This window comes from Erythranthe guttata, chromosome 10 (genome assembly GCF_056151865.1).
Source record: "Erythranthe guttata isolate IM_541 chromosome 10, IM_541, whole genome shotgun sequence".
NCBI classification, from domain to species: domain Eukaryota; kingdom Viridiplantae; phylum Streptophyta; class Magnoliopsida; order Lamiales; family Phrymaceae; genus Erythranthe; species Erythranthe guttata.
Genome location: NC_142542.1, coordinates 8,049,386 through 8,063,291, shown reverse-complemented (window position 1 = coordinate 8,063,291; position 13,906 = coordinate 8,049,386). Strand labels below are relative to the sequence as shown.

Here is a 13,906-nt window from a genome sequence, read left to right as displayed (position 1 = left end):
TTGGTGGCGTAAGCCAGGAACATAGTTTAACAGTTATAATACTTAAGTAAATATCTCACGATCCTAAAAGATAAATTACAAGTAATTGTAATAACTATAAGGACTATATCTATGTTTGAACAAGGGACAAAGATATAGAATGCCAACGTGTTTTATCATTAATACGAAAAAGGATTATTTATTACAAGAATAAATGGAAAGACCACAGCCACAATGGCTTGTTGGTCACCTACTCTAACAATAACCAGCCGAAGTGGTTTGCAAATGACCGATCCTACTTATCCGACAGACGAGTCACCAAAGCCAGCCGTACAATCGACTCCGGTCTAGCTGGAAATCACCATTTCAGGGAGTAGTACAGAAGAGGCTAGTAAGCCCAATAACATTTCTTTCCCTGATAATCCTCCTCTTCTAATAACTCAAGGATCAATTTAAGAATTTCATGAAAGGATCAAACAAATTCGAATCAACATCCCTTTTGCAGAAGCCTTGGAGGTAATGCCAAACTACACCAATTTCATGAATGAAGTACAATCCAAGAATGTACGAATCGAAGAAGACACGACAGGGACACTCACGGCAACTTGCACTGCCATTCTTCAGTCGAATTTACCACGGAAAATGAAAGATCCAGGGAGTTACACTATTGGTTTTGTTATTGGAAATTCTAATTTTGATAATGCTTTTTGTGATTTGGGGGCAATTATTAATTTGATGTCTATGTCTGTGTTTCTAAAACCGGGCTTAGGAAATTTGAACCGCACGCGCATGAGTTTACAATTAGCTTATCGTTCATTGAAATACCCTGATGGGATTGTAGAAGATGTGCTTGTTAAAGTAGACAAAATCATTTTGCCTGTTGATTTTGTGGTACATGAAATGCCTGAAGATGATGAAGAACCAATCATTCTAGGTCGTCCATTCTTAGCCACTAGTAAGGCGATGATTGATATGGTCTTAGGATCTTTGAAACTTAGGGTGAATGGGGACGAGGTTGTTTTTAATTGGATGAATGCATTTAAACATTCTGAACCTGTTGAGCATTGTAGAAGAATAGACGTGATCGAGGACTATCTTTCCTTCATTTCTGATTGGTATGAATTATGTGATTCTGTTGAGCACTGCATTGTTAACACTATTGATTTGCATTATGCTTCCCCTAAAAATCTAATTGAAAATGATGTGCTTGATTGCGTGTTGTTTCTTAAGTGTGCCGAGATTTTGGGCATAGACGAGGTAGGAATCATTCCTGAGATACCAGTTAGTGTGAAAACGGCCCCTGTACTAGAATTGAAACAATTGCCGGATTATCTTTCTTATGCTTTTCTTGGAGCAGACAACACATATCCGGTGATCATTTCTTCTAGTTTGAGCGAGGCCGAAACAGAAACACTGTTGGAAGTCCTCAGGGAATATAGGTCGGCTGTAGGTTGGTCTATTGAGGATATTAAGGGAATCAGCCCGTCTATTGTCCAACACAAAATCCTAATGGAAGATGTGTATAAATCAAGAGTCCAACCTCAGAGGCGGTTAAATCCGTCAATGAAAGAGGTAGTTAAAAAAGAGGTCTTAAAATTGTTAGGCGCCGGTATGATATATGCAATTTCTGATAGTGCGTGGGTCAGTCCGGTACACGTTGTGCCAAAGAGGGGTGTGATGACGGTTATTGTGAATGATAAAAATGAACTTATTCTTTCTAGGACAGTCACTGGGTGGCGTGTGTGTTTTGATTACCAATTATTGAATGCAACCACTAGAAAAGACCATTTCCCCCATCCCTTTATCGATCAAATGCTGGACAGGTTAGGAGGATTCTAGTATTACTGTTTTCTAGATGGTTATTTGGGGTACAATAAAATCTCAATCGCCCCGGAAGACCAAGAGAAAACTACTTTTACTTGCCCCTACGGTACTTTTGCATTTCGTAGGATGCCTTTTGGTTTGTGTAAGGCACCTGCTACCTTTCAACGATGTATGATGTCTATTTTTATGATATTGTAGAAGACTTTCTTGAGGTGTTTATTGATGATTTTTCTGTGTTTGGATCATCTTTCAATCATTATGTGCATAACCTAGAACTTGTTTTGAAAATATGTACAGAAACGAACCTTGTTTTAAATTGGCAAAAATGTCATTTTATGGTTTGTGAAGGTATTGTTCTAGGTCACAAGGTCTCGAAAAAGGGTCCTGAGGTGGATAGGGCAAAAATCGAAACTATTGAAAAATTGCCTCCACCGAAAGATGTCAAGGGGGTTGCAAGTTTTTTAAGGCATGATGGGTTTTATCATAGATTCATTAAAGATTTTTTGAAAATAGTAAAACCATTATGTCATTTTCTTGAGAAGGAAGCCGTCTTTGATTTTCATGCTGCTTGTTTGCAGGCTTTCACATTTCTCAAGGAGAAGCTAACCTAGTCACCGGTTATGATCACTCCCGATTGGGAATAACCATTCGAGATCATGTACGATGCGAGCGACTATACTGTAGGTGCAGTATTGGGACAGAGGGGGGACAAAATCTTCAAAGCCATCTACTATTCCAGTCGTACATTTTACCAGACACAGAAGAAATATTCGACGACCGAAAAAGAAATGTTTGTAGTTGTTTATGCCGTTGACATTTTCAGACCGTATATCTTGGGCTCGCAGCTGATCATGTACACAGACCACGCAGCTATTCTATATTTGTTTTCCAAGAAAGATGCCAAGCCCCGACTCATCAGATGGGTACTACTACTCCAGGAGTTTGACTTGGAGATCACAAACAAAAAGAGGAGCGAGAATGTGGTGGCCGATCATCTTTTCCAGACTCATATTAGACGAAGCTCTCCAGCCGAAGGAAACATTTAGGAATCATTCCCAGACGAGCAACTGCTCGCCATTAGCACTCACACTCCGTCGTATGCTGATGTGGCCAACTTCTTGGCCAGAGGGATCATTGCTGACGGTCTATCTTACCACCAGAAGAAGAAATTCCTCCACGGCACTCGTTTCTTTCTTTGGGACGAGCCATTGCTTTTCAGAACCGGCCCAGATCGAGTTATCCGACGATGTGTTCCTGAAGCCGAAATACACGAGATCCTCACACATGCCACTCTTCACCTTGTGGCGGGCATCACGGGGAATCTCGCACAGCCGCCAAAGTTCCATAGTCAGGCTTCTTTTGGCCAACCCTATTCCGAGATAGTTACGAGTTCGTGAAACGGTGTGATAGATGCCAACGGACCGGGAATCTATCCAACAAAATTCAAATGTCACTAAACAATATGCAAGAGGTGGAGCTTTTCGATGTTTGGGGGCATAGATTTCATGGGACCATTCCCTCATTCGAATGGAAAGTTGTATATTCTGCTTGCCGTGGACTAGGTGTCCAAATGGGTCGAAGCAATTGCCACCACTGCCAACGATGCTCGTACGGTCCTCAAATTCTTCCACAGGAACATTTCCTCAAGGTTCGGGACACCTAGGGCAATTATTAGCGATGAAGGATCCCACTTCTGCAACAAACTGCTCGCCAATCTCACGAACAAGTTGGGGATCCGAAACAAAATTGCGCTAGCTTATCATCCGCAACCAAATGTCCTTGCCGAGTTGTCGAACCGTGAAATCAAGAAGATTCTAGAAAAGACCGTGAGCACGAACATAAAATATTAGGCATTGAAGCTCGATGATGCACTTTGGGCCTATCGGACCGCATTCAAGACACCGATTGGGATGTCTCCATACAAACTTGTGTCTGGGAAAGCATGCCACCTGTCAGTGGAATCGGAGCACCGAGCTTATTGGGCCGTCAAAATGCTCAATTTCGACCGAACAACTACCGGCGATCGTCGGTTGCTTCAACTCAACGAAATGGAGGAATTCCGAAATGATGCTTACGAGAATGCCAGGATTTACTAAGAAAATACGAAAAAGTGGCATTACTAAGCAAGAGTTCCGGGCAGGTGACCAAGTCCTACTATTCAATTCTCAGCTACGACTATTTCCGGGAAAGCTCAAGTCCCATTGGTCAGGGCCATTCGTAGTCCTGAGTGCAACCCCACAAGGAGTTATTGAAATTTGAGGACGAGACGGTCCGTCATTCAAATTAAATGGGCAACGAGTCAAGCATTACTACCCGAATGGTGCTCCCGAGGAAGTGGAGCGTGTTGCACTGATTTTCTCCCAGTAAATCCAAACGAAGTCGAGCCATCGACTGTAAAACAAACGCTTAATGGGAGGCACCTCATTGTTGCTCATATTTTTGTCATTTGCTTTCTTTTTTCATGTTTTCGTCTTTGTTTTCTAGCCACGTTTGCATTTTTAAAATCTTTTAGCTTCAATATCTCATTCTCACATTTTTTAATTTCATTGTTTTGGCAGATTACACAGCCCAGGTCGCGATCCAGAACACCGTATCGCGATCTGGGGGGTCTTCCAGTAGCCAGAAGTCACATAACGAGATCGCGATTTAGAAAACCATATCGCGATCTGGGGGTCTTCAAGTAGCCAAAAGTCACGGAACCAGATCGCGATCCAGAACACTGTATCGCGATCTGGGGGGTCTACCAGTAGCCAGAAGTTGAGAACCCAGATCGCGATCCAGCACTCCGTATCGCGATCTGGGGGTTATATAGAAGCAAAAAAAAATCGAGGACCCAGATCGCGACCATAATACCGTATCGCGATCTGGGGGGTCTTATAGAAGCGAAATTTTCGAGGACCCAGATCGCGGTCCAGAACACCGTATAGCGATATGAGGGGTCTTACTTAAGCAAAATATTCGAGGACCCAGATCGCGATCCAGAACACCATATCGCGATCTGGGGGTCTTACAGTAGCTAGAAGTCGCAGACCAGATCGCGATCAAGCCCTGCATATCGCGATCCAGGGGGTTTCACAGTAAGTAAAGGGGAGACCCAGATCGCGATCCAACACCTATGTATCGCGATCGGGGGACGAGAACAGTTACAAAATTCAAAACCCTCTATCTTTTTTTCTCACTTCTTTTTTTTTTATTAAAACTCAAATTCCTCTCTTTCAAAACCTCAAAACTTCAATTTTCTTACAATTTTTCTCATCAAACTTGAATTTTTTAGAATTTCATCAACAATTAACGCTTATTGTTTGTTTTAATTGAGAATTGTGGGGGAATCTTCAACCAACGTATGTTCTGGACCCAATTTTTTGAGTTTTGCATGTATTTTTGAATTTGTTTCAAATTCCTTGTATTTGTCCCTTGATTATTCATTGTTTATGCTTGTACGTCTTAGTGTACATGATTTTGGGACTTGAAAGCATGACATTATGGTTGAACCAATGTTTAGATATATGAATTGCCCTGTTATGCTTAATTTTGAAATTCTTGCTAAAACTTGCTTGGGTTGAGTTCTATGATACATGTTTTTGTTAGTTGATGGCTATTGATTGGTGTTGTTGTGTTGATTCATGTAGGAGGGTTATATTTCAAAATAATTTCACATTCAAAGATTAAAGAACTTTCACACGCCAAGTGTTCGACGAATTGTCCACACCAAAGTTCAAGCCAAATTCGCCTCCCTAATTCACATAATGACATCACCGGCAAACAAGATCCAAAAATTGGGTGAGACTTCCAAGAAAACCGAAACAAAGGGAAAGGGAAGAGCCCCGGAGAAGAAGAAGGGCAAAACTCAAGCCAAGAAGGGGCAAGAAGGCACTTCAAACTCGCCTCCACATTCGGAATTACCGGAAGAGCTAGCCATTCCACGAACCAGTAACGTGCCACTCCACACAGGCATCCGTGCTAGTCAACGCACGATCGTGAATCGAGTCACCTTTGATGAATACGATGAAGACATTTACGTGAATGTCGAAGCCAATGGTGAATATATCGACCGCCTCACTCGACCGATCGTCCTAGAGCGAGAATTGGATGTGCCCACGATTGGATGTGCCTCTGTTGTCAGAAACATCCAAGATAGGCATTGGAGAATCTTGGTTGACAAACCGGGAAGCTACAACTAGAATATGGTCCGACTCTTCTATGCCAAGGCCCGCCACTACACAGGCTCGGTGGTATTTATCCGGGGCGTGGAAGTTCGCTATGACGCAGCCGCCATCAACCAAGTCTACAAACTATTCCCCAATCTACCAACCGAGCCGTTCCAAGAATTGAAGATGGAGACGACCTACGAGCAGCTCATCTATGCACTGTGCCTAGGGGTGGGAACGAGCCGAGCTCGAGCCGAGTTCGGCTATTTTGGTCAGCTCGAGCTCGAGCGCGAGTCCATGTTGCCGAGAGCGAGTCCATATTGCCGAGCTCGAGCTCATCGAGCCAATTTCTTTTTGCTCGATCTCGGGCTCATTTATTTTTTTTTTTATTTTTTTTTTTTTTTATTTAATTTTTTTATTAAAATCGTTTATTTTTTTATAAAAAAAATATTTATAGAAAACTAAAAAAAAGTTATAAAATAAATAATGAACTCCGGTTATATTTTTTGTTCAATTTTTCTATTATTATTATAATATTTTACACTATTATGAATTATTTAAGTAATATAGATTTGTTTTTATTTAAATACTAGAAATATTTATTATTATAGATTATTTACTATTTAGTTAATAATAATAATAATAATAATAATAATAATAATAATAATAATAATAATAATAAGAATAATAATAATAATAAGAATAATAAGAAGAATAATACATATATATATATATATATATATATATATATATATATATATATATATATATATATATATATATATATATATATAAGCTCGAGCTCGTCCGAAGCTCGAGCTCGTGAGCTCGAGAAACCCGAGCTTAAATTTGAGCCTTTGTCGAGTTGGCTCGTCGAGTTCGCGAGCCGACTCGGCTCGTTTACCACCCCTAACTGTGCCCCAGAGGTTCTTATTGGGCACCAGGAGACAACTGATTCTTTCGAGCAGAGCTTTCGAGGGAGGCCAAGATTTGGATGTACTTTGTTTGCTCCCGACTCATGCCGATGGTTTCGACGGCCAGGACTTATGCTACTCGCCTCACGTTGATGTATGCTATTATGAAGGGAACCCCTCTAAACGTGGGCGCCATTATTTACGCGGAAATTCGACGGTGCATGGGCGACACATCCTTGGGCCCGATGTTCCCGTCTCTCATCATTGCCCTGTGCAAAGTGGCTAATTTCGCAATGTTTGCCAACGACAAGGTCAGTAAAGCTCCGAAGTCGATTTTTCCGTTCGACAAGCTCCAGCCAACTAGCGGTCCACATGATGAGGGCGATGGCCCTAAGCCAGATGCACCAGGACCCAGAGATGCCCGACCAGCCCGACCCGCAGACAGCGGCAGCTCCACCACTTCCCAAGTATATGGGCGAGTGGATGGACGTTATGGAAGAAAACGTGGGTTGGTTCAAGAAGATGATGAAGGCTATGGCAGCAGCGTTCCTGTGCAGGACCGACGATATTGTCGAGCCACGGCCGTTCCCACCACGGCCTCCATTTGACGGGGCATCATCCTCTAACGCAGCTACTGAAGAAGCAGCACAAGTTGCAGCCACTACACTGGTGATGCAGGCCTAGGAGGAGCACGAGCGAGGCCATTGGGAAGAGGAGAGAGGAACCAACGAGGGACGACCAATCGAGGACCACGATGACTAGGGAACGTTTTGTTTTCTTTTCCTTTTATTTTGTATTCTGCTTTTGAGCATAGGGACAATGCTAGAGTTTAAGTTTGAGGGTGATGTTTGTTGAACCTGTTCTGTTGTTTAGTTTTTTTCGTTTGTTTTGGATGGTCTTTTGATTGGTATTTCATTTACGATTTATCTTTGCTAGACTTTGTTTTTATTTTATTTTATTTTATTTATCTTATTTTGATTTGGTCTTTTGCATGCAGATCAAATAACTTAGTTCAATTTATGTATTTCGATTTTCGTATTGATGTTATCTATGTCACATGCATTTCATATAGGATCGAGTGTAAGTTGCATTTCCGGATTCTATTGAAGCAAAGCAGTTAACGAATTAGTAAACTGGCAGTTGATTTTAAAACTGAAGTAGTGCATAATTGAAAATTAATAGATGAACCTTCCGACTGCGTTTCTGCAACTTGTTTTTAAAGCCTTTCGAATCCTTTCCGATTAAGCATGAACACACTTTTCTGAGGGGTATATTAGTCCAAGGTTTGGGGGGTGAGTTAGAATTGAACTATGTTTTCACGATTCGAGTTGTTGGCTAAAAGTTCAATAAATGGTCATTACTGTTGTAAATAATGTGTGTGTGGGGTTTCCTAACATAACCACCCAACTCCCCACGAGATCACTAACCTACCCCATCCCATGTCTTCCCATTATGTTTTAGTGGTAGAGTAACCTTTTTGTAACTTCTCTTGTAACTCCCGGCGGTTTTTCACCTATATAATGGAATTCTCCCTCCCCCATATTTACACCCTTATTAATCTCTCTACGGATTTTTGTCTTTGCATTCTCTCTCTATCTTTTATTATTGTTGTCATACTTTATTTTCCACAATCATCAAACCGAAGAGCAATACCATTAGGGCGATTTACAACACGTTATCAGCACGAATTGCTCGCAGTGATCGTGGAAGAACAATTATTCGTGGGACTAGAATACTTCGAGAAATTGTGAGCGTGGTTCGTTTGTGAGACGGTGATCTACTTTCGTAGAACGTATAATCCTCTTTGTATTATCTGAATTTTATCAATTTTCAAACATGGCATGTGGGGATGAATGTCTGGCAGATAGTGCGACAACGCACACTATCCTTAGGGATAAGTCATATTTTGTTAGTTTCATGTCTAGTAGGACTTCTTTGACTACTATATCAGGCACATCTAGTATCATAGATGGTTATGGTAATGCCCATATTATGTTACCTCATGGCACAATTCTGACCATTAGAGAAGCTCTTTATTCTCCACATTCCAGTAGAACGCTGCTGAGTTTTAAAGATATTCGAGCCAATGGTTATCATGTTGAAACAACTGATGAAAATGGGATCGAATATATGTGCATCACCTCTAACGTGTACGACCAGAAGCGTACCTTGGAAAAATTAGAGGGACTTTCGATAGGGTTATATAGGACCAAAATTCGAGTGCCAGAAGCACACCTTGTCGATTGGTCGAAGTCTAGTGATCCGAGCAAATATTTTCTATGGCATGACCGACTGGGACATCCGGGTCAAAGTGTGATGCGCCGAATTATTAACACATCTATTGGGCATCCACTAACAAATAAGGATCTTGTACACAATGATAAGATATGTGTACCCTGTTCTATTGGAAAACTTGATCCTATGCCAGCTTATGCACAAACTAGTAAAGATTCTCTTGGTTTCTTGGAACGAATCCAAGGAGATATACGTGGCCCCATCTCACCACCATGTGGACCTTTTAAATATTTTTTGGTGATGTTTGATGCTTCGACTAAGTGGTCACATGTCGATTTGTTGTCTACGAGGAATGCTGCTTATGCTAAACTCCTCTCTCAATTAATAAGATTAAGAGCACACTATCCAGATTATCCCATTAAGTCTATTCGACTGGATAATGCTACAGAGTTTACGTCGCGGTCTTTCGACGAATATTGCATGTCTTTAGGTATTGACATAGAACATCCTGTAGCGCATGTTCATATCCAAAATGGCCTTGCGGAGGCATTTATTAAGAATTTACAGAGGATTGCACGAACTTTGGTAATGCGCACCAAACTTCCAATCTCTGCTTGGGGCTATGCAATATTGCACGCAACTATGTTATTACGATTGAGGCCCACTGCAACCCAACCATATTCTACGTTACAGTTGGTGTCCGGAAGTACACCAAACGTTTCTCATTTACGCACATTTGGGTGTGCAATTTATGTGCCGATTGCTCCGCCACAACGGACCAAGATGGGACCTCAACGTAGATTGGACATTTATGTTGGTTACATATCACCATCTATAATACGATATTTAGAACCCTTGACAGGCGATCTCTTTACCGCTCGATTCGCGGACTGTCACTTTGATTAGACCGTCTTCCCGCCGTTAGGGGGAGGAAAGAACGTTCACACTAACGTTCCTGAAGAACGGCGTGAAGTTGTATGGAATGACCCCACTGTGTCTTATCATGATCCCCTACTTCAGTCAGAGAGTTTGAAGTACGTAGACTCATAGATCTACAGAAAGTAGCCAATAATATGCTTGACTCATTCTCTTACTTAGAAAAAGTGACGAGATCTCATATACCAGCTGCAAACGTGCATGCAAGGATAGATGTCCCGGAAGGAAAAAACGTGGGAAGGCCATCAGTCCCTGCTAACCAATCATATCTCCCTGCCCAGAAGAGGGGGAGACCAATTGGATCAAAGGATTCTCATCCCCGGAAGCGGATGAATGCCCAACAGTTGAATGAGGTTAGCAATAGTAATAATGGGATCCCACCCGATCCATCTCATGAAATAGTTCCGGACTATGGATCCGTCTTGGAGACGAAATCGGGGGACGCCTCGATATTAGTATCCATTCCCGAGAATAGAGAAATCTCGGTTAGTTATTCATGCATGAATGAGGTGTGGCATCGGGATGAAATAATCATCAATGATGTGTTTGCTTACACAATAGCTACTGAAATTGTATAGAGTGATGATATTGAGCCTCGAACAATTGATGAATGTAAACAGAGGGATGATTGGCTGAATTGGGAAAAAACAATCCAGGCTGAGTTTGACTCATTGGTAAAAAGGGGAGTGTTTGGGCCGGTAGCTCCTACACCTCATGAGATATAAGGCTCGTCTCGTAGCACAAGGATTTTCTAAGCGACCTGGGATTGACTTTGAGGAGACATATTCTCATGTTATGGATGTTATTACATTCAGATATCTAGTCAGTTTGGTTGTATCAGAGGAACTGATGACTATGCAGATCATGGATATGGTCACAGCTTATCTATATGGGGATCTAGATACGAGTATATATATGAAAGTTCCTGAAGGACTTCGATTACCCGAAGCAATTAGTTCCAGACCACGGAACACGATCTCAGTTAGGTTAAGACGATCACTTTATGGCTTGAAACAATCTGGAAGAATGTGGTATAATCGCCTAAGTGAATACTTGCTCGGAAGGGGATACGTGAACAATGATATTTGTCCTTGTGTGTTTATTAAGAAAACATGTTCTGGGTTTGCTGTTGTAGCAGTTTATGTTGATGATATGAATTTGATTGGGACTCCTGAAGAAGTCCGTGAAACAGCCCAACTCCTAAAACATGAGTTTGAGATGAAAGATCTCGGTAGGACTAATTTCTGTCTCGGACTTGAAATAGTACACCGTGCTGATGGAATTTTGGTCTATCAATCGAACTACATCCAGAAGATGTTAAGACGCTTTAATGTGGATAAAGCAAAACCATCGAGCATGCCTATGGTAGTCCGATCATTGGATAGGTCGAAGGACCCGTTCCGTCCTGTGGAGGAGGACGAAGAAGTGTTAGCACTTGAAGTGCCGTACCTAAGTGCAATAGGCGCATTATTGTACTAATTAGCTCAATGTACTCGACCTGATATCGCATTTGCGGTAAATTTGCTAGCAAGGTTTAGCTCAGCACCAACACGCCGCCATTGGAATGGTGTAAAGGACGTATTTCGTTACCTTAAGGGTTTAATAGACATGGGTTTGTTCTATCCCTATGCATCATTAAAGGATGCAAAGCTTGTGGGTTATGCTGACGTTGGGTATCTGTCAGACCCACATAAACCTCGTTCCCAAACTGGATATGTGTTTACCATTGGGAACACAACTGTGTCTTGGAGGTCTACAAAACAGACCTTAGCTGCCACCTCATCGAATCATGCAGAGATTTTAGCACTTCACGAGGCAGTGCGTGAATGTACATGGCTTAGAGCCATGAATGGGCATATTCGAGATTCCCGTGGATTGGCTACCATAGAAGATCCTACGATCATATTCGAGGATAATGCTGCGTGCATTGAGCAAATGAAGACGTGCTTCATTAAAGGTAACAACACCAAGCATATAGCTCCAAAGTTTTTCTTCAATAAGCAACAACAAGAGCTCAAACAAATAATGATCCAGCAGATCAGAAGTCAGGATAATTACGCTGATTTATTTACTAAGTCATTACCTAAAGTAACTTTTGAAAAGCATGTTAAGGCTATTGGCCTACGTAGATTATCTGAGCTCGCTCCCTTATAGACATCAGGGGGAGTTAACTTGAGGGGGAGTACCCTGTAGGTACTCAGTATCCAGAAGATACGTAGATGCCCTGTTGTACTCTTTTTCCTTTTTGCGGGATTTATTTTCCCACAGGGTTTTTGGTTACCCGCTAAGGTTTTAACGAGGCAATATATGCTGATTGGAAAGATTGTGCGTTGTACTATTTTTCCTAACCGAGGTTGTTTTTTTCCACTAGGTTTTATTACTCGGAAGGTTTTAATCAGGCAACATGAAATGCACAATAGTGGATTTGATAGGAATCCCGAAGGGGGAGTGTTGTAAATAATGTGTGTGTGGGGTTTCCTAACATAACCACCCAACTCCCCACTAGATCACTAACCTACCCCATGTCTTCCCATTATGTGTGAGTGGTAGAGTAACCTCTTTTGTAACTTCTCTTGTAACTCCCGGTGGGTTTTCACCTATATAATGGAATTCTCCCTCCCCCATATTTACACCCTTATTAATCTCTGTACGGATTTTTGTCTTTGCATTCTCTCTCTATCTTTTATTATTGTTGTCATACTTTAATTTCCACAATCATCAAACCGAAGAGCAATACCATTAGGGCGATTTACAACAATTACGTTTTTATTTTATGTTATTCTGTTAAAAAAAAACTGGTATTGTCGTGATTCACGCTCTGATTTCCCAGTCTCTCTGACTCGAGCTTAACCCGTAGGGTGCACTTTGTCGCCTAGTCTCTTGAGCTAACTAGCTTGGGAGTTTCCTGGACTAAAGTCCGATACATGAGTCAGAGAGATAATACGGTGGTATCGAGCCTTGCACAAGTCACGATTATTCCCGTTCCAAAAAAAAGAGAGAGAAGAAAGAAAAAGTTGTGATGAAAATCACCAAAAAACAATTATTGTTGTTTTTTTTTTCTATTGAATAAATAGACCTACTTACGCCCAATTCGAGTTTTTGAATTTCAGAATCAAGACTTACTTTTCGTCCACATTTCTACTCAAAACCCTCGATGATTGTGCTTTGTGTTTGATTACGGATTCTTGAGTCTATCTAATATTTTGGTGTACAAACAACTAATTGAGTCGGTAGGAAAGTCGAATATCTTATGCCGTATGTTATTCTAAGATTTTAGGTTATCTAGATCATTTTATCTTTGGAATCAATAGTTATGCTTTGACCAATCCGGCAACTTTGCGGGTGTGTTGTCTGAAAATCCTCACGAGACACAACTCGTACTTTGGGGGTACCCAGGGGTTCAAAGGTTTATTGCATACGCTAAATGCAATCGTGATTTACGTTAGTGGTCTAGATTTAGTTTGTTGTTTTTCTTCTTTTATGTTGTAGTTTGGTTTGATTTACTCAGGACGAGTGAAGATCTAAGTTTGAGGGTGTGATAAGTGCTCATTTTGCACGATTTGTACTTATCGAATCTTGAGTTCTGGTATTCGTTTGTCCGAGTTTCGGCTTTATTTGTACATATTATCCTTTTCTTGTTTTATTTCTATTTTTAGGTTTTGTTAGCTATTTTTGCCGAGTCGAAGTCATTCGAAAGCGAAACCAATTTTTCAAGCCAAATTTAGTGTCTAAGAAGACCCAGATTGCGATACAAGGAATGTGTATCGCGATCTGGGGTTGTCAAGTAGGCTTTCTGATCCAGACCCAGATCGCGATCCAACAATCCCGTATCGCGATCTGGGGGTTGTCACAGTAGCCTTTTCGCTCAAG

At 41.3% G+C, this 13,906-nt stretch overlaps 1 protein-coding gene across 1 annotated transcript; it reads left to right on the top strand.

Annotated features, from left to right (window-relative positions):
• The first annotated feature begins 498 nt into the window (after positions 1-498).
• On the top strand, positions 499-2,414 carry LOC105969244 (uncharacterized). Its single transcript, XM_088824612.1, has 2 exons — positions 499-1,717; positions 2,152-2,414. Exons 1-2 carry the CDS (start codon positions 499-501, stop codon positions 2,412-2,414), a joined length of 1,482 nt encoding a protein of 493 aa, XP_088680738.1.
• The last annotated feature ends 11,492 nt before the right edge of the window (positions 2,415-13,906 follow it).

Bases quoted from the DNA above. Each gene is read 5' to 3' on its own strand.
- LOC105969244 (XM_088824612.1), top strand. From the start codon at position 499: ATGCCAAACTACACCAATTTCATGAATGAAGTACAATCCAAGAATGTA. The intron at 1,718-2,151 runs GTGTGTGTTTTG...TGGTTTGTGAAG, and splicing joins TAGGACAGTCACTGGGTGGC to GTATTGTTCTAGGTCACAAG.